The 26749-nt window shown below is 44.4% G+C and overlaps 1 protein-coding gene across 4 annotated transcripts in view; it reads right to left on the bottom strand.

Moving 5' to 3' along the window:
- Positions 1–26749, bottom strand: part of NCF2 (neutrophil cytosolic factor 2) — a 232909-nt gene that overhangs the window by 191555 nt on the left and 14605 nt on the right. For all 4 annotated transcript variants that reach the window (XM_069641395.1, XM_069641396.1, XM_069641397.1 and 1 more), the window contains exon 2: positions 6307–6389. In XM_069641395.1, coding sequence (XP_069497496.1) covers positions 6307–6389 — 83 coding nt within the window. The remainder of the gene's footprint in view (positions 1–6306; positions 6390–26749) is intronic.

Below are 26749 nucleotides of genomic sequence, written 5' to 3'. Positions count from 1 at the left end.
TTGTCCTCTTTAGCCCCAAGAAGGCTGAACAAGTGTAATAACTAGAAGAAGACGAGAACTCGTGAGAACTAAGATTTTCAAAAGTACCAAAGCAGAAACCAATGAACCGAATATTGGTGATCTGGGTAAGAATTCTTGTGGGGTGATTAGGAAGAATGACTCTTCTTTGAAACTGAGCAGAAATTAATGAATGACTGCTTTTAATGTATAGGGATGTAACTATTCCTAGATTCTGAGCCCAAGTATTTTGATATTTGTCCTCTCTAGCCCCAAGAAGGCTGAAAAAGTGTAATAAGGCCGAACACTGGAATTGTATAGTCTCAAGGTGTTCACCTCGTAGTAACTAGGAGGAGGCCTGAGTAGAGAAAACGAAGTTGAATAACTATTAAAAAGAGAAAGGAATTGTAATGAGACTGAACCATGTGAAACCTGTTCCATGTACCAAGGGTGGATACGTCACTGATAGATATAGAGGAGGAGTATGATAGCTAGTAACTTCCTCCTGCTGTGATATTAGACACAGCTAGTTGTATGTAATAAAATATACAACGTGGATGTATCGAACATTAATAGTCGATTGTCCTCTACTTGTTTCCCACAGACATCCATTCGGTGTATTCACTTGATGAGAGGAACAAAGGAAGGGACTAAGTGTGGATCCCCCATTTGTCCCAAGAAGAAAACAGACTACTGTATATGACAATTGAATGTGGTTCTTTTACCCCTGATGAATTTCCGATGAAATTATTACCAATGCTAAAGGAAAGAAACATGTTGGGAGCATGGTTGAATGCAGTGTGAATGAGTGGAATGAGTGGAGTAAGCACTGGTAGGTGAAAGTGGTATGGACTAAGGTGGACCGTCTCACTTGGAGAGGGTTTCAAATTATTGATCCATGGTGTGAATTCATTGAATATGAAAATCATAAATATTGAGATATGAAGTGATCACAGAATAATGTTATAATATAGTGTTATGATGTGAAAATGTATTGTCGGTTTTAGATTGATGTATGCACAGTCTAGATAGAATAAGAGTGTATACATTGTTTTTTAAGATTCTATGTTTTAGAGCGAAACTAATAAAAATATATTTTTGATATATAACAAAGAGTATGTGATGATTCTATGTAAAATAAACATATACAAGTGAATAGACACGAATGGCACAAGGGAAACAGGTGACCCTGTGAATATATTGTATAGTACCATAGTGTAGAGGGCTGTTCACACGTGGTCTAGAGAAATATTTCCTCTAGTCTTTCGATTGTCAAAAGGGCCATGGTGTGTGGCCACTTTGCCCTGGGCATAGTCTTTAGCCATGTCACCAGCTGTGCCAATTTTCCACAAAGCCCCACTGGTGGTGCGTGGGCTACTGGCAGGGGTGGACTGGGAACCAAAAGAGGCCCTGGAAATGTTTTACAAAGAGGTCCCATATTACACAATGTGTGCAAGCCCAACCCCCTTTCCATAACAACATTTGGAAATAAAATAGGCAGACACAAAAGAGGCCCATGATGCCAGGCCCACCAGGAAATCTCCAGAGTCCCCTATAGGCTGGCTAAAATTAACCTTGAGGATATTATGTCACTCCGCGCTTATTTCTTAATTAATATATGTTTGAGAAGGACTGTCGTTTGGAGGAATGGCCAAGGGTATGCTCATACCTTAATTAAAAGTATCATATAATATGCCATCCATTATCCTGCGCCTGTCCACCTAATAATTCAAAGTAATCAGCTTGATGCTGTGAGTTATGTTTCAAAAATGTTTTATTGATTTGAAAACCCCTATGTCGACACGTGGTTCAACCACATACGGCCCTTATCAAGTCAGGGCTTGTTGTCCGTTTGCCTCTAATAAGCTTCAACAATGTTCATCTGGCATTCCTAGTACGCAGCGGCGTTCTGTGTGCTTTTTTGCACACGGACCACTGCTGGGACTAGGAAAGGTATAAAGGATATAAAGGAACCGCAAGGAATGGTATCCCTCATATAGGATTCCCCTATAGGCTAGTCCACCCCTGGCTACCAGTAGTTCAAATTACCAGATTCAAGAGGCTTCTACACAGGATTGAGGCCAAGTCCTTCAATCTCCTTAGAGTGAGGGTGAGCCCCCAGTTGGCTGCAACATACCCGATTTTGGTTAGTTCTCAGTGTTGGGAAGGCAGAATCACTGTGAAAAACCCCAGATATGTTTGCTAAAATGTGACAAGTGTGACAAGGTCAGGGATCTGAACCTGTAAATGGGGATGTGGACCCCTCTCAACCTAACACAGGAGGCCTACTCGTTACAAATGCAAAGTACCACTTGCAATCACCCCACACCTGCCATACAACATGCTGGCCATTGTTTTTCTCTCTTCCTTTTCTGACTTCTGCATCCAGAAACTCTTGCAGCAAAGAGTGGCGCAAGCAATCCACCGGCGAGTGAGGCAGCATGTGAGCAGAACATTGCTTGCAGAGGACCAGCAGTCAGAATGATCGGCTTATATTGAAAACGAACTTTGAAATGGACTTATCACATTGCTGGCTGCCATTACAGGACACCATTGGAATCGCTTTCAGGAAGGGGCTTGGGCCTTGAGGGGTGCTTTTTGTCCTCGCATCTCGGTAACCCGGCCCATGGGGGAGCAAGGCAATGATTGGCCCGGGGAACCAGCTGAGCAGGAGGGCCAATCGAAGGAGGAGGAGGATAAAGGGTCCCCCAAAGATCAGAGGACTGTGGGTTGTTCAGGTGAGGTCAAGGGTGGAGAAGTTGGATCGAGAGACCAGGCATAGAAAGAAAGGTGGAGCACCGCATGGAAGTGAATTACTGAGAGCGTATGTGCAAGGTGAGAATTGGTTGGTAAGAGAAAGTGGTACTTGAGTGTGAGAGTGCATGTATAGTGAGTAAGATGAGTGAGTTGGGAGCATTGTGAGAGTAAGTGAAGTTGAGTGAGAGGTGACTGAGAGAATGAAAGGAAAGTGACTGGCAGAAGGAGGGGTGGAGAGTGGAGTGGGGGAGTGGAGATTAGAGGGTAGTGGGAAAAAAGTAGTGGGATAGAGAGTACTGAGTAGTGGGAGTAGAGAGTAGTGGGAGGGAAGAGTATATAGTAGAGTGAATGAGATTAGGAGTAGGAGTGAGGTGGTATAACATCAGATAAACAGAGAGAAATGGAGAGAAAGAAAATGGTAGGCGGGAGAGAAGGAAGGGAAAGGAAGGATTGATCATCAGGGTGAGAAGTAGAGGAGCATGAGAGGAAAAATCGAGTGAGACATCAATGATTGGAAGGCACCAATTGCTGTGAACATGAAACTGTGGGACGTCGGGTTAGGATTCACCTAGAAGACCCCAAAGGGAGTAAGAGAGACAAGGTAGTTGCCTTTAGGACTTGCCACTAGTCAGCCAGATCCTAGAAAGTAGGTGTTGCCCATCTCTAGTAACCACTTTTGGATCTAGTGAAGACTGAACTAGGGCGGCAGGAGACCCGGGGAAGAAAGGGAGAGAAAGAAATGGAGAGCAGGACGGATGGTCATTAGTTAGACCCCATTCAAGTGCTTAATAAAAACCCTTGAACCAACTTTGGGAGTTGGTGTGTTCTTGAGGCCATCTGTGACATGTGGTGACATTGTATGATTGCTCAGAACCCAATATAGACATCGCCCACAGCCAAAGGAGATGCTGAGGATAGTACGCCTGAACTAGACGGCCAACTCCCACTAGAGCAATCCCAAGGTCAACAGGATGTGACCTTTATGGCGATGAGGAGAAGGTAGTTCCAGCCTGGGGCAAGATCCTGGCAAAGACCGGTCTGCAGATGGAAGTGCTAGAAGGGACATATGGGCAGATCACCCTCCAAGTCAGGATTGGCCCATAAACATTCCTCAATGGGGTAGCCCGAGGGGAGGTGAAGGTAGTCGTCTTGAACCTGGGGAAATCTTGCCTATGTCAAAAGACCCAGCCATCTTCTAAGGTAACTGGTGTAGGAAAAGATATTGGTCTCAGAAATTGAAGAAGTAGATGATCTCGAAGACACTGTGAGGGCTGAAGCCAGGTTTGGGAAAATGACAGAAGCCCAGCGGTGAAGACTACTATCCTATCCCTAAAGAGTCGCAGACCCCACATTGGTAGATTTTGCAGAAGCCCAGAGGATGGATCCCCTTCTGGAAGAGTGGAGAGTAGTAGAGTGAAGGAGAGTAGAAATAGGCATGAGGTGGTATAACATCGGAGGGACATAGAGAAGGAGAGAAAGAAAAGAGGGGGAGGAAGAAAATGAGGGAGAGTAGAAGGAAGGGAAGAAAAAAACAGGGACCTGGGTGCACCAATTCCTGTGATCATTATTATTGTGGGACCCCAGTTTAGGATTCACCAAAAAGACCGCGAGGGCAGTAAGAGAGATAATGCACTTTCCTTTAGGCCCTCAGCTCTAGTCAGCCAGATTCTAGACCCATAAGAGTTACTGATTTCTAGTAAACACCCTGGGATTTAGGAAAGTCTGGGCTAGGGTGGAGGGACACCTTGGGAAAATGAAAGAGAGGGACATGCCCCTTAGTTGGACCCCATTGAAAAGTGCTTAATAAAAACTCCTGCACTATCTTTGGGAGTTGGTGTGCTCTTGAGGCCATAAGCGATACAATATAAATAGCAAAACGGAAACTCATAGCTGTAAAAGAAGGTGTCTAGTCACAAAACATGCATGAGAAGGCCTTGGGTCCATTCATCAGGGAGGGAAAGCCAGGTGGGAAAATAAGTTGTGCAATTAATCATGCATCTGAGGCAGTGAGGGAGTGTGTTCCACCCGTCACCTTGTCCCATTTGAGAGTTAAGGCCTCTGTGTGGTTACTAGCACACAGTGGCGGCTGGTGAATTTTGAAATTGGAGGTAAATAAATATTTCTCACGAGATGATGCCCAACAAGGCTGAAACATGTCAGGGGATGCTTGTGGTCTCGTGCCGAAGGGAGGTGACCTAGCAGTTCGGGCTGGACTGCCCCTTTTGGGGTAGGACCAAGCCTGATTTGCATATGCTCTTTCCCCTTCTGTAATGGCTTGGCAGGCTGAAAAACAATGGTCTGGAGGGTTGCCCAGAGCTACGCCCGTGGTTATGAATAATTCAAAAACATTTTTATGCTGGCTGTGCACATGCTGGCTCCACCAATATAGGCCAGTTTTCCGACAAAAGAACATACTCGTGTTTGCTTTGCCCATAACGTCAGTAATACTAAGACAATGATGCCATTGCTGGCTCTGTCAATACACCCACGTGAAAACATACTCCTATTACTGTTGGATTTGCTCATAATGCCAGTAAAGAATGCCATGCCACTGGAGCACCCATTTAGGCTAGTATGGCCACATAAGGACACTCACCATGCTGAGTTTGTCCATATAATGCCAGTACAAAATGCCATTCCACTGTCAGAAAACATGTATATGCTGCCTGCACCAACGATCATCATCCTTAATCAGTAGCCTAATCCCAGTCTGCCTGCAAGCAACACAAACTCATTCGCACACTCACCCATACAACATATTTACTAGCTCATTAACACGCACAAATACAACATACACTGCATTCACACATGCACCAAAATGGACAAACTCTTGCATACATAGTTACAAAATGTTCTTTCTTACCTTCAGATCTTGTCCGGACTCCAGACGCTGCTTCAGCCTCACGCTGCCTCCCAACATGGCCCTCCAGCTTTCACGGAGCAGGCAATAGTAACCAGGGAGCATGGAGTACTTCCTGGTTCCTGGACATGCACAGTGGAGCTGAAGGACGACCATTTCGCTAACCTAGGCCAGGATAATGTGCAAGAGCACCCGTTTGACACATTTGCTCTGCAGTTCCCCATGCTGCAGTCCCAATGGGCCAAGGAGGGCTGGGGAAGCAGAACACCCCGCCTTGCATGGGCCTTTGGAAATGCATTCTGCGGAACTGTATTAGTGAAAGCGAAACCATGATTCCCTACACACAAAAGCTAGTCCTGGAGGGGGTCCTCAGCTACAGTAATCCGCCGAGAATGCGCTCAGTGTTTTCACTGGGCTAGCTCCGCTCCTTCATAATGGGTGACGGGTCGGCACCCCTTGGCACATTATGGGCAAGCTGCCCCTCCTCTCACAGTAACTGAGGACCTAAAGGAGTCTGAAATGGTCCCCCGGCAGACCAACCATGTCTTCACATCCACATCAATGGCAGTTGGATGCTATGCATATAAATAAAATAAGGTACAGAAGTCAACTTGCCTTGGGCACACAGTTAGATCATTGATTTCCAGCTCGTGACATTTTGTCAATGCAATCACAGTGGATCCTTTACTTACTCTCCCAATCTGAAGAACACTGATCCCCTCTGGAAATAGGCCACGGCTAAGTGTTTGTCCCGACCAATGCTCTTGGAGTAGGCCTGTGAGAGATGCAAAGAGACATTCCATTAACAAGCAACCCACTAAAGCAACACCAAGCTGATTTCCTGATCACTGCCAGAGAGCCACGTGCCACTAGGACATCCAGTTCCATGTATTGATGCTACAGATTTGCCTTTAGCTAAGTGCAGACAAGTCTTGCAGTGACTGGTTGAATGTCGTCTTGTGCTGCTGGCCATCTATACATGCTGACAGCTCAGGAGAATGCTGATCAGTGATTGGTGCGTGTGTTATTCTGCAGGTGACAGTTGGGGACCTGAGCTGGAATGCATGGGAATAGCTGGTGGGTGGTCTCTTAAGTATATATTTCAAGGGGAACTGGGACCTGTAAACACCTATGAATCAAGTAACCTGGACTTTCCTATGATGTGCCTGGCAGTGGGTCTGTGCCTAGTCTCCATCTACACCTTAAATTACAACCCTACTCCAGTCCCAAGTGCTACACCTCCCTCGGAGCAGTTTCTCGTCTGTCCTGTGCCAGACGGCTCTATTACGAGGCGCAGTGTAGCAGATCCACGGTCAGGCTGTTCCAGAACTCTAGGACAGACTGCTCCAACTCTTAAGCGCTGTTACCGCTGTTGGGAAAAGTGGAATTTATCTTTGATTACGTTTTTAAAAATACATTCCCATTGCGAGGTCCAATTGGACTTTATGGTCGAATGGCAGAATTACTGTATGTGGGAATTCGATGAGCGGCATTACTGACACTTCTTGTGGGGGTATCACCTCTATGTCCAAACAGGTGTTTCCTTGTATGTATATATTTGTTTAATTGTAAAATTATAGTTTATTACACATTTTTTTACAACTGTCTTCAAATCCAATTTAACTCTCACTAATCCATTCACTCATTCATTCACTCTTCCATACACTCAAATCTTCACAAATATTTGTCTCACATATCCTATAGAGCAAATTCATAATAAAAAAAACTATTAAAGTTCATTAAAATATATGGAAACTATGCATAAACATTCCCTATTGAATAACATTGTCTACAGTGTATCGATGATTACACATCAAAACTGCATTTTTTAACATCAATTTGACCAAGAGTCCAGTATCGTCCACATCACCATTCAGATTTTTACAAAATCAGAGTTGAATATTTTTTTCTGTTCCCATTTGCAATAAATTGTCCAAATAATTCACCACCGCACAGGTCTGCATATAATTCTGGCCGGCCAGAAGCATAGACCACCCGACCACCCATGCCATATTTCCATTTACAAGAGCACATTTTCCTAAAAAGGAGTTCCTTTGTGGTATCACGGCCAAACATTCTGTGGCAAGATGTTTTAAAGACTCAACTGTATTATCACAGAATCGACACCGGTTGTTTCAACTATTCTCGTCATGTTTTAAGAATAACATTTCTTTAGTTGGCATCAGATTTAAGCGCAGACGGAGAAACTGATCACAGTGATATTGTGATGGAATCTTTTCCAGATATTTAGGAGTCTGGTTTACTCCACTGGATGCTCCTTCTAAGTAAAGACTCGATACGAGATTGGCTCTTTTGTTCATGATATTGATCCAATCACTCTACAGTAGTTTATTCTTGACAGCACATGGGTTTGCTTGCAGTGTCTTAATATTTGTTCCTCCGGCCTCCCCTTACTGGTTTTTTCCTCCGCACCCCTCCTCCAGGACTATTTGAAATGTTGTAAGGCCTAGTATGATAGTCAATTGTTTTGTTCCTCCCCTCCGTTTCTGCACCCCTCTCCCTCACCTCTTGTTTTTCTCCGGCTCTACCAGAAATGTCATCAGGCCTAGTGCGGTAGTCGCCTGTCTGTTTCCATTTCCTTCCCACTATCCCCCCTCCCTTCCTCATCTATGTCTTAGCTCTTGCACTATCTGAAATGTCGTCAGGCCGAGATGTATAGGCGCTTTATAAATAAACTATCATATCATACCATACATCAGCCAGATGAGCAAGTATCAGGTCAGACCACTCTCTCCGCAGTCCCTGATAAGGCCTTTCATTTGTTGCATTCAATATTTGATAAGGAGCCGCCGATGTTTCATTGATGTTTTTCTCAACATTGAGACAGACTTCCAGATCACTGTTAAGTAACGGGATGGCAGCCCTAGTTCATATCTAATGGCTGATATTGAGACACTCTTTGGCAGTCGAAGAACCCAGCGCCAAAATTGACCTTCCAAAAGATTCCACCTTGTGCGGGTGATGTTAAAACCGGCTTCACTGCCAAAGGTTATTGCTGCTACCACCTTTTGTCGATAAAACAGGATTATTGGTTTGACTGAACATTTTCCTAAATCTGTGTGTAATTTGGCACCTTGCAGCTACAGATTATTAATTTTTAACTTTAGATCACCAACCCATTGACGTTCTCTTATAGAGGTATTAAACAGTATGCCCAAATAACGAATGCAGTCAGTTCGCTCTAGGTGGTCTTTCGCTGAATGCCATTTGAAATATTTTCCTTTCTTTCCCAATTTTAGGCCAAAGGAGACCATTTTCGATTATTTGGCATTTATTTTTAAGTCATTCTGTTGCATTCAATAATCGTTGTAACCCGATTTGTGTTGAATCTACGAACACCAGGTCATTGGCATATGTTGCCCAACTTTTAGGGTGCCCATTAATTATTGGTGGAAAACAATGACAATCCAATAATGCTGAGAGAAGATCAGCAATATACAGCTTAGAAATCAAGGCTGCTAATGGGCATCCCTGCTTAACTCCCCTTTCGGTAGGAATTTTATTAGTCAGCTCACCCTCAGTATTAATTTTCACTCGAATTGATGTATTTGTGTGAAGTAGCTGAATAGCTTGGAGAAGATCACCAGGGCAATTCTACTTTCTCAATTTTCTCCACAAGGTGGTTCTATTCACGCTATTGAATGCTTGACGTAAGTACACAAATGCCAAGAATAAATTCTTCCGACCTATATGTCAGCATTTACTCCTATACACATATGGGCCTTCTGAGTTAATGATCCAGTGTTTATTATACCCCAGGTCTCTCTGCTTTTACAAGCGCAAATTAACTTGAGCATAATTTCAGCACGTTCCTGCTCAGGCATTAGTTTAAATGAAATCAACCAATTTCTGTATTTCTGACGACATTTTTTATTTCCTTGAAGAAGTAAGCATGGTTGCCAAATTTCAGCAGCTTAATGTCCTGTGTCATTTATTTCTTCGCCTCAGCAATTTTTTTGCTAAAAGGATGGGTATGCTTTTGAAAATTGACTCTGAACGCACTGCCTATTCTTTTGAATTGCGAGACTAATGCTTCATAACCAAGGGAATTGGGGCCAATTGTACTGCCTGATGAGATTAAAGAAATTAAATTGGATATATTCTACCCATTTTGCCATAGGCGATTGAGGCCTTGGTTTATTTCCAACATATCGGTATAGACGTCTCTAATCGCTATTGGTCCAGAACCCCAGGTCATCTGGACGGTATTGTGATTGCTCTTGTCCATTTTAGTGATCACAAGTTTTTTAATTTTATGAGACAAATTAGTTGACGGCCAGAATTTCGCATTTCCCGTCACAGTCCCTCTGTTGTGGTCACCATTGACTGCTTCACCTGGATCTCGTCCATGGGATGAGGCTCATAGGTGAGGGACAACTTGCCTTAAGGGTGTCTATTCTTCACCAGCACTTCATCCCCTACATTGAGTTCATGCTGGTTCAGGCTCCTCCTCATGCTCTCTCGCTCGTTTCTCTGCATATTTCTTTGAAGATTCTAGCATCATCAATTTCCCCTGGCCCTCTTCCTCCACTTTCTGGATGAGTCCTCGAGGGCGTCACCAGAACAGTGCCTCAGCAGGAGCCACCCCTGTTGAGCAATGGGTTGCTGATCTATATTCTAGTAGTAAGTGGTACAGCCCGCTAGAGGCAGTGCCCTTGACCATTAGAAATCCTGAAGAACTTATTCAGTGTGCGCATGAAGCGCTCAACTTCACCATTGGCCCGAGGCCACACCGGTGAAATCTTCCTGTGTATTATTCCACAGTCTTAGAGGAATTCAGAGAAGTTCTTTCCTTGGAATGGGGGCCCATTGTCCAAGCAGATTTCTCTGGGTAGTCTGTGGGTCGCCAACACTTTCTCCATCACTGGCAGTATTTGATCGAATGAGGTGTAGTCAAACAGCTCCACTTCTGGGTACCTGGACCACTTGTCAACCCACACCAGAAAATGGGAACCCCTCTACGTAGACCCACAGTCCATGTGTACAATATCCCATGGTTGATCGCTTCGAGGCATGGATTCAATCTGTGGCACACATTGCATTGGCGCCGCTGCTTGACACCACACACATTTTTGCACACATGCGTCCACATAGTGTTCGAGGTTTGGGAACCACACCTTCAGCTTTAATCTTGCTTTTGTTTTGGCCGAGCCTTGATGCCCCTGGTGGGCTAGTTCAATCACCCTTGGGACCAGGGCTAGCAATATAACCATCCTGCCCCCTCTCAGTAGCAACCCAGTGTCAGTGACTGATAGTTTTTGTCTCACCCTCCACAATTGTTCTAGCTCCACCTTGGTCCCTTGAATTCTCCTGTTGCGCCCCATTAGCACAATTTTCCAGTCGCCGCTATGCATCGCCACCCTGGTCTGTATAAAGCAGTCATCCTGGCTCATTGCCTCAGCAACTTCTTGCACCAAGAGCGAGATAGGTTTGGCCATTTCGACCACCAGGTCCACCTGCTCCACCGCCTCGGCTGCCTCCTTGTGCCCACTCGCATCTCTGTCTGTAGGGTGTCTTGATAGGTAGTCTGCTGCATTGTGCGACCCTGGGCGGTACACCAGTTGGACTCCATATTCCAATAATGCCAACAACCATCTTCCAATGCGCGGGGGTGGTTTCGACAACGACCCTGCCAGGATGGGCAGCAGGAGTTTGTGGTCTGTGACCACTGTGACCGTTCTCCCGAGTATGTAGATCCGTAAATGGCAGCACACCCACAGAACTGCCAGTAAGCACAGCAACATTCCCTTCCCACTTGAAACCCACTTGACAACAACAATTCATCCAGTGAGTCCTCTGTGGGTTTACCTTTCACATTTTTCTTTTAACAGCAATTAAAGCAGAGGATAGGAAACGCTAAAATGGTTATCAAAGCCTTAGAAAAACAAACATGAGTCCTTGATGGGTAGGGTACAACATGTAGAGCAAGCCCAGAGAAAGAGTCAATCCCTGTTTGCAGCATTTGAACAACGGCACTGTGAGGTATCAACAATATTACAGTGAACACCCCTGTATTAGGTGATGTACAGGATTGGTAAAGCCATCCTGAGCCTAGGACGGGCCAAGCCTTGCGATTCGGTGTACCCTTAAATGCAGCAGTAATAGTGTTACCACCACTTTTGAGGGCTGCTGCCCAACTCGTGATGAGGCCCATAATCTTTTATTTGCAAGCTGTTGCAATCGCGTTTAGGGAAACGCCCCCACACTTAAGATTAAAACAATGTATTGGGGCTATGGTTGGCTTGATCGTATGTGCATAACTTATACGTAATTTTACAAAACTATTTTGTGCATGAAAAACCATTCCTCAGTATGTGTATTCTTCAGCCACTTCAATAGGGTCAACGTATAATTTCTATTTAAAACCTACATTTTACTTTCTTTTCATATCCGAAATCATAATTTTAGTTTTCTGTGTATTCATTTGAAATGTATTCTCTAAATCATAATTATATACCGTATTGAGTGAACATTGCATCCCAATCAGGGTATGATCCATTATAATTACGTCATTTGCATAACCCACCCATTGCAGAGGAAGGGTGCAGAGACTTGGTGGAAAAGCAAGGACCTTCCTTAGTACATTATCCAAATTTCCCAGACATAAATTGAACAGTATGGGCGCTAACGCACATTCCCGTTTAACTAGAACGTTAGTCTTAATAGGGTTAGTCCAGGTGCCATTGAGATCCCAGCATACTCTCACTTTAATATTACTATGCAGAGCTTTAATCAATTGTAATATACCTTTGTCGATACCTGTAACTTGCAACTTTCTCAAAAGACGATCTCTATCCTATCGAAAGCCGATATAAAGTCAATAAAAGTTACATAAAGTGGACTTTGACCCCTCAAACTCGAAAGACTTTACAAAAAATGTCAAAATAATTATGTTAAAATGGATCGACAGGCCTTTACGAAACTTTTTTGGTGCGGTGAAACAATGTTTCCTCTGTCCACCCTAACATTTAACTCTGCCGGTAAAATAGAAGCAAAAATCGTACTGCTTAATTTAAAAGTGCTATTAGACTGTCGTTTCGAGGATTTAATTGGTCGCCTTTCTAAAATAATTGCATGAAGATACTCTCTCTCCATGATTCGGAGAACATACCTGTGCTCATGGCATGAAATAACATACATAAAATATGAGCCCATAATATCAAATGGCTTTTTAAAACCACACGTCACAACCATTTCCGGACCAGACACCTGAAATGATTTTATTTTAGATATGAGTATTAGATTGACTTCACTACACCAACCTAATCATTTTTTTTGATTATCAATACAAAACCCATTTTGTGTAGATATCGTAATCATATCAGATTTACTAAAATATATCGCCCAAGAAACTGTGTCGATCAGGGTTAATCTGTCTTGCAAATGATTTATCTTCTGAATCGTTAATTAAAAAACAGAATTTTTAAATATCTTTTGTATTAAGCACTGATATGGTTTCTTGACATTTTCTGTTTAGTCTAGTTCTCTTATATCGTATAAGCCCGTTTATATAGGGTTGAATTATATTCGGCGAGCAGCATAATGAAGAAGAAAATAATTGTGATGTTTAATAAATAGTATCCTCAACTTAGCTTATAATTCCTTTTTCCTTTTTAGCAATCAACCCATCAATAGCCCAAATCACCCCCTCTTTTCATGGATTATGTAGTATCGTCAAAATTTCTTGTAACCATTTAGAGAAAATTGCTGGGTTATTAAACCGTATGTTTACAGATCTGCCCATTATTGTACTGTAAAATCCAGAGTTCCGAATTGCCAAGAGCTGGAAACTATTTAGCTCCTGCTTGGAACCTAGACAAGCCTGGTTTACGTCACATCAACATCTTCAAGGAGCCCCAGGCCAACTGGTGCCAAAGCAACATACCTATGTGACATTAAAAGATTATAGTTCACATGTCATATACAAAAGGTTATAACTTGCCTCTTATGTGGAAGTCAAATTTGAAATTTCATATTTATTAACGCCTTGTTCCCCTGAGGTAGTTCCTGCTTACTGGATAGTGTCATACACCCAGCATCTGCTTGTATGTCTTGCTTAACAAATCACTCATTTGACCCCAGAAAATCTATTATTAAGATTTCTTTTCACTGAGTACAGACAATTCCATGTCCCAACAAAGGTGTAAATTGCAGTTTATTTTGCATAAGTTGGATTTCACCACTATACAGCTAAAGATAAAGAAAGCGCTGACTGATCACTGTGGGTATTTATTTGAATACATATAATTATCAACTAGTCAAAATGAATGCCATTAATAAAAAAGTAATCTAAAGTAGAGCTACTTGTTCTGGCATGGCAGGTATGGTCACCTGGTATGCCCCCTCCCATTATTTTACCATCGATCATCACCAGGTGCCAAATCCCTGACCAGTGAACCCAACGCCTTGCCCGATCATTAAATACTCTTGATTTCAAACACCATTAAAATTTGTTTCAACAGAGACTCTTACACACAAGGGTCCCCTTTGCCCCTAAGGGGGCTCAATACAATATCACTTGCCTATTGTCCTGTTCACACCATGATCGATCATGCTGTTTGCACCCAAATTATGAAAAAAGAAGCACTCTGTTTTCTTACCTACTCAGGCTGTTCATTAATTCTCCTGAGGTCTACATTTGTCACCTTGCACGCATTGTTTGAGATGTTATCGCTAATACTACTGTGAAGCATAACCGATCTCACACCAGACTGAGGATTAACAAATACACATAAGAATACATTGAATGGTAGATCTACACTATTTTTGTTTGGGTGTCACTGTTCTAATTCACGTCACCTTTAGCATATTTGCTTCTCCAATTATAAGCCATATCACGTGGCCACCGAGACTAAAGTGGAGAACCAAACTAACTTGGTATCAAAGTTATTGAAACAACCCAAAAACATTTCAGGACAGCAACAAATAGCTAAAATCTTGTCTGTCGATAGACACGATAAGATGTGCAGTGCAGCAATAATTTGATTCAACTGGAACTGGATCCGCAATTACTACGCGGGGGTTAGAGTGAAGATAGTCCCAAAATTGCACCTGCAATCTCAATGAACTAGGCAGTTCAGAGAAACAAGACAAAACAAGAATGAAAGATTGGGGAGCCATAATGGATACAACCAGCTTCACAAGTGCGAGAAGAAGAGTCTTCAGGGTAAGGAGAAAGATCCACAAGGTACTCTGTACATTAATATCAAATGGAATCAGTCCAAAGTTGAAACGGAAACCAGAGCAAGGCAAATATATTTCAGGTGGACATGGTGAATCCTGAGCTGAGAATTCCAAATTTCAAAATATTTGCAGCGTATTTCAGCGTGATTTCACCAAGAGCCCCTGTTGCATGCCTCACCACGTAATCACCGGACTCCTCGCCCTTTTACAAACTTTCCAACTTCCTTGTGGACATCACAAGGCAGCGTTGCTGTGTCGGGACAGAGCTCACTATGGTACCCAGTCAATTTACCGAAGAAAGTTTGAGTGGTACATTTCACTGCAACCATAATAACGAAAAATACCAAAAATATTAAATAAATATATATAGGGTAGTGGGGTAAGAGGTTAGAATACGTCAGGTGGCGTTATAAGGATAGAAAAACAAGGGGTTTCGGGGGGCCCCCCCAAATAAAAAAAGAGACCATTTTGTATTTTTTTGGTATTTTGATTGCAATGAAATGTACAATTCTGAAATTTGCTTCGGTAATATCACATATAACCCTCAACGATAACACTACCACACCAACAGTTGAACAGTCCAAATAGCCTGCCAGTCGCAAGTGCTGACGTACTGCCTTGCAATTTTCACAGCACATGCTCATATGCTCTCCCACCAATCATCATCTTGCTGATTTCTCCTGAAAACCCTGTGAAGCAGGGGAAGAGATGAGTTTTCTTGAGAGGAGGCTGCAAGATCGTTTTCTGTTCAGGGTTTGAGAGCGGTGGCACTGCCATCATACATAAAGAGTCACTCACACTTAGCAATCCCACACACCCCATAAACATGCTTTGAAGCACTCTCTCATTTGCTCCCCTCCATTACACCAACACCAAACCCTTTTCCTCATTTACCACCGCCCAGCACACAATCACAACTTTCACACCAACTGGATTAACTTCACAACTAACAACCATAGCTTCGCCTGCATCAAAATCTACCTTTGTGACTTCAACCCTAGTAGTTCCCATCCAGACAGCAACCCCATACTAAAGCCTACTAAAGAGTATCCCCACTCCTCTCATGCCCTATGACCTCACAGAACGTATCACATACCCCCCACACACACAGCTGGCAATACCCTGCACATTTTAATTTCAAGCAAAAATGATGTCTTTGTGTGGAAAATCAAATCTGTCTGTCATGGTAAGACCACCTTGCTATCCCTTTCACGCTCACTCTACCACACGAGATCCCCCCACCAGCCACACATTCCCCTCAGCCAGACAAACTAAACACATTACAGACACAGCCTTAACACCACTCATACCACCTCCATCCTCCTCCCCACACACACACATCCCTCCTCTTTCCTCACGAATTGCAACACAATTATCGCACAGGCATTCAACATAATTACCCCATGTCAAATCACAAAACTCCTGCAGCCACCACCATTATCCATGGTTCAACACCTCCCTCCTCCATATCAAGCAGGAAGCCAGACACCTAGAAAGAACCTGTCAAAAGGACTCACGCCCCGTCATCAGAACACCACTTAAACACTGCTGTAACAAATACAAATATAAAACAGTCCTACAGAATCCCAAAGCCACACATTACCTCCAGGAACTCCAATCCGCCACCAGTCGTACACAGAAACTGTTCAACATTATCAAATCCCTCTCCAAATCACCATTCACACCCCCATCCACTGGAGCATGCAACTCCTGCATGGACTACTTCAACTCCAAAATACACCTCATCAGGCATGCCCTCTGCTCTCCCACTCCACCCCCAAACATTCCAACACATGGGACACCTTCCACTCAATCGACGCAAACAACCTCATCTCCCTTAATACCAAAACAAAACCTGTTCACCACCGTCGCTCACCACTGGCTCAACATCATCAACTCCTGTCTCTCACATGGTACTATCCGCTCTGCAAAGAAAATGGTACCATTCTCAGCTGTCCTCAAAAAACCATCTGTCGACCCCATACTCCCTGAAAATGACTGCCCCATAACTATTCTGTTATACCTCGCTAGATTCATGGAATGCTTCGTCACTGCAGCACTGCAACAACACATCACCACAACCTACTCAACCCTTTCCAATTTGGCTTTCGACCTAGACATAGCACTAGGACTGCTACACTTCATATCCTTGATGACCTCTACAGCATCACAGACAAAGGACACACAGCACTTATCGTACTCCTCAACCTCTTTGCGGCCTTCAACACTATCAACCAAACCATTCTATTCAATTTTCTATTGAAAATGATGAAACTCGCAAGCACCATCCTCAACTGGTTCACATCCTGACTTACTGACAGGACACACTTTGTTTCCATGCCCCCTTTTTGATCTGACTCCTCCCTGGTCATGTCCGTGATCCTCCAAGGCTCCTTCCTGTCTCTACTCCTCTTCAAACGATACCTTGGTTAGAGTGTTAGCAAACACAACATCCATTTCCACACATATGCAGATAATGCACAAATATACTTCCAAATATCATTCTCCACACAACACTGTCCCTCCACCATCCCTCAGGAGTCGAACTTGGGATTCATGAAGCAGGAGCAAATAGTAGCTCCTGGGTGTCAGGGATTTTCTTCTGAGCAGTAGTTACTGACAAGACCCAGGAGCTATGAAACTGTAATCGCACAAATGTGTTCCTAGCATGGTGTCGGTTTAATTAATGAGGTAAAAGACAAAGTAGTCAATAAAAAAGAAGAATGTATATAAGCATGTGAAACCGAGAGCTGCACATACTAGAAGTCACAGTGGGGGTCTGGAAGACGGTGGAACTTATTTTCATTAATAGTCTGTTGAAATGTAGGTAGATGGGAAACGGACAGAGGGTTATGCCGACTTAATTTATTTTTATTAATATTATATACATAAATATATATACATGGGAGTTGGATAGTAAATCAGGTCCCACCAGCTGACAGCTCTGCTACATCTGTTATTCTTTAACTCGCGTTCACATTCCACCCGCTGCATCCGCGGGATACAGAATGTAGGGACTGATGCAGGCACGAGCAGAGTCTATTGTATTAGGAACAGAAGGCACGTATATTACATCTGTGGCACAAGCCCCAAAATGCACACACCTCTTCTTTCGGTTGCTACTTTGCTCTGCCCTTCACTTTATTGCAGTCACAATCTGTAGGATCCTTTGTTTCACATTTCCTTCCCTTTTACTTCTAGTCTTTGGCCAGCATCTCCCTCTTTTGCTCAGGGATGTCATTTGAGTTTGGCAGGGGTAGTGGCTACTACCCCTGGCTCCCCCTCTGCTACCACTAGACCTGTCCTTGTAACCGCTGTTTTCCACCTGGAATCTAGATCTTGTTAGCTGAGCTGGAGAAATAACAGGGATGCAGGAAAACCCATTAAGCCGCCATCACTAACAGGTTGGCAGTCCATTAGTGTAGAATGCTTGAATGGTTGGGTCCAGACTTGGGGCTGTCTGTGCAGCTCATACCCAGTACTGTAGCAACAGGAAGGGTATGGGGGGGACTAGGTTTAGCTAGCTGGGAATGGGCATGAGCAGCCTGCAGTACTCAATGACAGCACAGCATGAATGCAAATCTCATCAGTGTTTCCCGTCTGCTTTGCATATCCAGTGAGTCACTGGGCCTGTGGTGAGAGATGTGTGATCCAGTGGCTTCTGCAACCAATCCTGCCTGGGCACTGTGTGACCTGACCCAGATCTGCCAGACCTGCATCACAAACACACTGTAGTTAGACGCAAGGCACCGTTAGTTGCCTCTTCAAGCAAAATAAATATATATTTGAAAGGATAGCTCAGGGGCAACACACTTGCTTTGGGAACAAGAGGATGCAGTGCAACATGGATTCAGTTTCTGTTGCAGTGCTTAGAAGCTGGAGGAGGCTGCCATTAAGGAAGATATGAAGGACCAAAGAAAAAAATAAAATGGGCATTTTCTAGGGGTGATGTCATGGAGCTGCTGCTGCTGCTGCTTTTGTTTACATTTTAAAGTTTAAAAAAAACCTGCAACTACTATGACTTGCAACACATCCTTCCCCTCAATTGAACAACAACAAAAAACTGTGGCTTACTTACAAAACAATCAAAACAGAAAGGTGATGGCTGGAATGTTTCAAATCATTCATAACCACTGGCACAGCTCTAGGCGACCCTCCAAACCATCGTTTTTCTGGTTGGACTTGTGTTGGTCAGTTGCTGTTTTCAGTCTGTGGCCAGGCACTTGGCAGGGACTGGATGTCTGTGCTTTGGGGTTTAGGGCTCGCCGAGACGCTCTATCTGTTTACAGTTTAGCCCGAGTGATGAACAATATTCCAGGTTGTTGTGTTGGACATCTGCATACATTCACAGTAATTTGGTAATATGTGACTATACACATTGATATTAACGCTATATATGGTGATCCATTCTTGAATAAAATGTATATCATATTACAGTAATATTGTAACCATATTTTTGTAAGTGTACTGAGGAACAATGCTATGTGATGCCACTTCCTGTTTTTTCAAAGGGTGAAAGGTTGTGTGTCATCACTTCCCGTGATGTCACTTGCGCAAGGGCTGAAATTACATCACTTCCTGTGATGTCATCCAAGGTCAACGGTCATGTGATGTCACTTCCGCTACCCCTGGTATTTTGGTGAAATGTTGCCTCTTCTGTTGCCACCTTTTGTTATTTTATAGTTGTCTGACACTACATCCATCACACAGTCTCTCCAGTCATTACGTTCTTTTGGCTGCTTCCACTTCTGTTACCAGCATGCTCACGCAATCTGATGTTTCAGTGTCTCCCTTTGGGTAAAGGGGCAGGGTATGGTTTTAAAAGCAACCCACTGTGTTTATTATCCCTTTTTAATAAGGCAACTACCACAGTAATATATTATGGGCCTTTGATGGGCACAAACACCTTATTACAATTAGGAGAGAACCAGGCAAGAGCTGGCGGAGAGATGAATGTAGTCTGAACAACTGTGGAATAAACCTTGTTTTAAGGGAATCTGGAACTCCCAAAGGAAGAACGAGCTAACCAGCAGTGCCATTGTCTCCTATGCCATGTTCCGAGAAAGCCACTACATTCTAGAAGCTACTTTGCACAGTGAGTTAACCCTCCCTAGATCACATAGATGGCCAGTAGCGTTACAGCATTGCAAATAACTGATGTTACTATTCCCCCATCTAAATACCACTCATTGTATCAACTGCTTAAGAATCACAGCCCTAGAACTCAAATATGTGCATGTAGGCCGCACCAAAATCTCTGGAGATGTTCATGGGTACCTGAGCGCATGAGTTGAACCCACTGCAAAATAATTGCTGAATATGAAAACTCTAAATCCCAGTAAAGCAGTAATGAGGACAAACTTGCACACATTTTTCACCTAACATAACTTCTTCATTCACACTCCTCTCTCAAAAATATGCCATTTTTAGCGCACGCCATTTTATATTTTTGTACACATGAGTGCAGGACTTTCAGTACCAGAACGAAATATGATGCAAGCATAACAAACCCAGTATTGGTTTTTCATTCCTGGGCTGGGACATCTTATGATCCATGCCAACATCATCTGTGCTGCACTCCTTTCAACCCTTGAATTCACCCCAGATAGGCCTGTGTGATAGTCGCTGCCTAGAAGTCCTTGTTTGAAACTTGCATGCACCTGGTTGTTCTGCATGCTGCACAAAACCGCTTCAGTGCCACACAAAAAGGGGAAACGTCTATTTCGCACATCAAGCAGACATTCAAGGACCAATCGGCTCTATAAAGTTTTGAAATGACCTCTACTGTGTCATTCTGTTTAGTGAAGAGTAAGCACGGATTGAGAAGCAAATGGGGGCCTTCCAAACAAATGTGCCGATCTGAGGGCTAACTGCCCAATCATGAACAAGTAAGCAGTTGAGCCTTTCTAGGGGAAACGGGCCCTCTTTCACTCTGCTGTGTCTACTGCACCTACTACGAGAATATCTGCCTATGAGAACTACTGTTTCAAACAAAGGCAATGTGGGGGGAAAGGGTCTTCAGACAATGGTGAGGTCTTGCTGCCTAAAAAAGTCCCTCTTCCCTTCACTGTGGGGCCACCATTAGGCCAATGGATAAAGTAAACGTTTTTACATGTCCGCACTGAAACAAAGGGATGAATTATGATAGGAAAAATGTGTTTTATTTTTATTACGGTTGATTAATTACAAACCTTTCATAAATACATTCACACACAAAACTCATGATACAGTCATGTTAACAATATAGAGCCAGCATTAAAAATCACATTATACCATTTTAAATTTACCAAAATCCCTTTCCCTCCAGTACGGGGTCCACAACTTCATCCAACTTCATCTAGAGTTCCAAGACTTCCTCCATGAATTTCATCACCGCCAACGTCATTGACCTGTCCTCCCTTGTTTGCCCCTCCTTGTCTTGTTGCCCGCACTTGCGCGATCTGAATAAAACACAGCCTAGTAAGATCATTTGGTTTGTCCACCCCCGGTTTCTCCCTCCTTGTCTTGTCACGCCTAGAAACACTTGTGTACAGGAGTGTTATAGATGCCATATCATATCCATCATTGTGCAGTTTTCCCTAGTTGTAAACAATCTCCACCATTGCTTCAAGGAAAATGATTTATAACGGGTGGCAACCTCGCTCATATATTTCCACCTTATTGTATCTGATATCAAGTGTTCCGTCGATTCAATTTTATCCCTCCTCTGACAAAATGTGCAAGAGGGGTTCCCATCTGTGGTTTGTCTCCTCACACCACGGACCTCCCTAGTAGGTAGGGTATTTTGCCTCAACCTCATAAAGAGATCTTGGTGTTTAGTGTTAGGGAAATCTGGTAAGTTCCCGGGTAGTTGGTTAATTGACCTCTGTTCGTATTTCAGATCCAACGGCAATTTGTAGGACAACATATAGACCCTAAATAACTAAGACAAACCCCTTTAGGAAAGTTGCAGCAATGGAGGCAGAAAGGTCCAGCATGAGGGAAGTGCAGTTGACAAAGTGAAGAATTCTTTTGTGATGAGTGCGAAATGAGTAGTGTTGGGGTGGAATTTGTATTTGTTTCTTTTAACTCCCATTCAGTCTGTGATAAAGTGCAGTGATGACCCCGATGTTGGTTTAATTGGCGATCACTCTGTCACTAAACTATCCAGACCAAAAAAGATTCCATGGGAAACTGTTTGCAAGCACTTAGGAGCATACAGGGGTCCAATTGCGAGGCAGGGTTGGGTCTACCGCCAGCTCTCTCAAAGGTTACTCTACAAGAGGGCTACCTAGTTCAAATAGAATAGAGTTTGCAAAAGCAGTCAGAAGCAATTGTCTAACAACAAGACCAGATAGCATTAAGCATGGGTTCACTTTCTATCCTTTATCCCAGACCCTACCTGTAGGAGGTGGTGCCGTCACATCCCAGAAACACTTTACTGCAGGAGCTTCCCAGCAGGGACTCCTGAAAAAAGTGCCCCTGCTTGGAGGCAGCGGCTATGGGCATTCAGGTGCCAGCACCTTCACCCATTCTTGATGGGCATAACTAATGCCTCAACATGTCAGTGTTAAGACGCGCTGCGTGTGGCGCTTGAAGCAGCCTGTGGGATTTCGGGTCCCAGAATGAGGGCAAGAGGAGCGGGGACATTGAAGTGCCCACTCCCACCGGTGGGGTCTCTTTTCATGCTGGTGTGGATGTCGCCCCGGGACCCAGATGAAGAAGGAAGAGGCCTTTGCCCATCTCCCACCCTGTACTTTGGGGGGATGTCTAGCACCATTCGGGGTAATTTGACTTGGGCCTTCAGAATATGGCTTGATGGACATTATCATCACAGTCTGTGAAGTTTTTGGTATCCGGTCAAAACCATCGAATGAAAACCATTGAATGCATTTTTTTCAATGGTAAAGGGTTTAGTTTAAGAAAAATGGGTTTTAAATGTTAAAAAAAGAGGGTTTGGGGAACCCCCCCATTAAAAAAAGAAAAAAAATGCAGTCAATGTTTTTTTTGTCAATGCTTTTTTTTCAAGGGTATGGTTGTCGATGGTTTGGCTGTCGAGGCAATCACTATAAACCATTGTTTTCCCCAGGATGGGGGTTGGGAGGGGTTATTTGCAGAGCTGCAGCCATGCAGGCGCCATTCACACACGAATGACACTCCGTCCTGGGCGTGTGAGGGCGAATAGGGACCAGGGTACAAGGACTCAGGGTGTGAGAATGGGGAACAACGTCAAATGGGTGCTGTGGCTAAGACGGTCAGCAAGTGGAGCAAAGCACCCCCACACAAGAGTTTTGTTAGATGGCGAAGTGAAAGGTTACTTCCGGTTCTGCACAGTGGGTCTGGTGGCAAAAGGTTCACCGAGACTCAACAATCGATTGCAGTGCTATCATCGTGACACATTGATGTTGTGATTTTTCGTTTGAAGGTTGCTGTTGTGTTTTTCTATGTTGCTGTGTACTAAGATATAGGGGAATGTGGTGTGCTTCGAGGGCCTATCGCCTGCCGCCCAGTGAAGATGCTCTATGCATGTGTGGTGGGTGCTATGGGGGCTGGCAGGGCCGGACCCTCTCCTGCATGGTGACTTGACAGACACACAGGAGTCGGTGACATTAGTGTGAAACTGGCGCACGGGAAACCGCGCACCCCTTTTATTGGAAACATCACATGGTGTGTGCCCCTATGTGCCCACCACGTGACATTGCACGAGCCCAGGAGAGGCTTAAGTCACAACATCCCATGCCAAGGGTAAACATTAAAGCAATGACATGATGCCACATGAATACAGTGCCAAACACGTGCAATACGGTAACAGATACATTTTGGGTCAGGCAGGGGAACATAGGGCGACAGATACATTAGGGAAACGTTAATACACAGGGGAGGTGGGGACTCTCACAAGCAACAACATGCCCAGTCACTGGGTGCACTTTAAGCCTGCCAATGATGTGCGGGATCACAGCACCAAACATACGTAACATCTGCGACCATTTTAAGCATAATGACTACATGCGGGCCCCCAGCATTCAATGTACATAATTACTGAATCCATGTTAAGCCTTTAGGACAGTGCAAGACGACAGCTTGACATAACGCACACCATTGTCTGTGGGGAGCGGGGCACGACCGGCTCTTTAAGAAACGCTGGGGCCACGTGGCCACAAGGATAGGATCAGTCATGAGGGTTGGGACTCAACATACATTTATCAGTTCAGGAACACGGAGGGAACATTTTCCAGCGCCGGCAAAGACGAACCTGGGGTTGCCGGGGACCACAACTGCTGTGGTTCATTGGTGGTGACAGGAAGTGTTTGTTCTTGTAGTCTCGCCCAGTCAGAAGGTTCATAAGGAGGGTTTGCCCGCTTGTCCGGGCTGCATTTACCTCCTTGCAGGGGGCAACTGTTTTTATCTGTGGGGACTGCTGTATTTATCTGTGATGGCAGCGGCCGCTTCTTTTCACTCCCCCAAGCAGGAGCCTTTATTTTCTGTCAATGCGGCTGCGGCCGGCACCGTAACACCCTTTCTTTCTTCGGCAGGAGATTTCCTTTCATTTGCTCCCCCAAGCAAGTCTTGTTTGTTCGCCGCCTCCATTTCTCCCATGTGCGGGAGCTATTATGTGTGGCAGCCCACCGTTTTCATTAGCGTGGCCATGGAAACTGCTGTGCCGCCGGCTGGCTCTTATCCCTTACAGGCAGAAACCGGTTGGTGCCCCTCCGCTTCTCCTCCTTTGGGCGGGAGCTATTTCTTATATGCTGCACCCTGCTACGCTCATTGGAAAGGCGGCTGAAAAACAGTTGCGCTGCCGGCCGGTTCTTATATCCCATAGTTAGGAGGCTTACTTTGTTCAGCACGGCGGCAGCACCGAGCTTGCGTTCAACCCAGGCGAGAGTGTGCTGCCACTCCGCAGTAGCGCCCCGAACTGCCCCTCTGTCAGTGGTGATGGTGGAAGCCGCTTCTCACTTCCCGGCGGGGTTCCAATTCCCTGCTGCTTCAGCGATGTGAGTCGCACCAATTCTCTTGCTCTCCAGGCCCCATAATTGTCCCGGGTGATCCAGCGGCTTACTGAGCCCCAGCCGGAAGATCAGCAGTCGACAGGACTGCACCTGTATTTGCTGGATAGTGCGATAAAGCCTGTGCTAGGGACTCCATCAGCGGGTCGCCTGTGCACCACGGTACCTCACCAGACATGCAGACAGCTGTCAGATACGATCCAACGTGGAGGATGAGAGCTCCGTGTTATGTAGAAGGGGGGCCTGGTCCAGGTCAGGCCCACGGAGCTTCGAAAGAGACACGGACACCAGTGTGATGCTCATTGTGTTTTATTGGCGTCACAGATGACTGCTTCCACAGTCTCTTAAAGGGGACATAACACTCCTCCCTTTTCATATTTTTTTTTCAAACCAACCATAAACAGAACATAGTCACATGTCCCAGAACATAGAAACTTTTACTTTATCAGATTGAACATATGGACTTTAAAACATAAACATCAAAGTTCAACGATACCACTTGAAGCCTTGCACCAACGGGTGCCCTCCGTCCTCAGGGACAGTCCACTTCAAAGTCCTGAAGGTAGGTAGGCCGTCTGCGATGTTCTCTTGCAGGATACCTCCTTTCACCCCCTGGGTCATCGTCTGCCTAGGTCAGACCTCCTCCTTGGTCAGTAGAGTTGTCTCCCCCATCGCTAGACATCTGGCCCTCCTGGCTCGACTCTTCTCTTGCACAATCCATGCTTTGCCACCCCTGCGTGGAGCCGGTCCCCCGTCCTCGCTCAGGGCTCGACTCTGGGGACTGCCCCAGCTTCCAGAAGAAACATGAGTTCCTAGTCACTGTCGTATTTCCGTCTGATGCGGTTATCATTGATCCGTTAGTGTCCACCACCTTGAGGGGAGTGGGCTCGTAAGGCAGGGACAGTTTCCCTCGTGCATTTCTTGTTCTCACCAGCACCCGATCGCCTATCTCAAAACTGTTGCTTTGCAGATTCCTGCAGTCGTTTACCCTTTCATTTTCCTTTCTCCTTCCTTCTGCTACGGCGTCATCATCAATGACCCCTGGTGATCGTGGTCGGTGATCTGGGAGAGGACCGCGCGGGCACCGTTGAAATAATGCTTCAGCGGGGGCCACCCCATAGAGCAATAAGGAGTTGTACGATACTCCGCCAGAAACTTATATAGCCAACAATCAAACCTTGTGAGGAACCAGTTTTCCAATGGACATTCAGAGAAATGGACCACCGCGCCCTAAAGCTTTAAATGGAGAGATTCTGTGTCGCATGCTTTGTGCAACCGCGGAGATAGTATGGTTCCTCCACTCCGCTTTATATAATGATATGGGAAAAAGTAGTTGCACTCTTTTCAATCATGCGCCAATAATAAGAAAAAAAGAAAGAAGAAATCCACTCAATTGGAATGTTTAGAAAACTGCATCTGTATTTAGTAAGCATTAGTGCCCTCAATGATGAGCATAGGTGCCCTATATGATTACACGTGTTTCAACGGACTGCGCCGCCTTTTTCACATCAGGGCTTGCATATTAGAAAAATTGAAAACATACAGTTGTAATTGGTCACAGTTAATGAAAAAAATATATATATATATATTTTTTATATACATGTCAGATGTAGCACAGACATGAAGGGAGGGGTATAGGGGTGGATTCATGGGATCAACAGTGTACCATTTTTTGTAACGTGAGAAACACATCAAAGATAATAATAAATCAATCATAAAAAGAAATAGGAGCGTGCAGGAAACACAAACGGGATAGGATGGGACAAATGGAGAACAAAAACCACAAGAAAAAAGAAAAGAGAAAAAAGAGAAAGCCGTAAATTCATTTGTCTTAGGATATGTGGGTAAATATTAGTTAACAGACACGGTTGCTTTCGATTCAAATAATAGTCTTACCCAATTTAATAGATTCCTTAATGTGGAACGCTGCTTTTCAGCTTGAAAA

This window comes from Ambystoma mexicanum, chromosome 1q (genome assembly GCF_040938575.1).
Source record: "Ambystoma mexicanum isolate Mex_15411 chromosome 1q, UKY_AmexF1_1, whole genome shotgun sequence".
Classification (NCBI taxonomy): Eukaryota; Metazoa; Chordata; class Amphibia; order Caudata; family Ambystomatidae; genus Ambystoma; species Ambystoma mexicanum.
The sequence above is the reverse complement of the archived record's forward strand: the minus strand, read 5'-3'. Positions and strand labels throughout refer to the sequence as shown.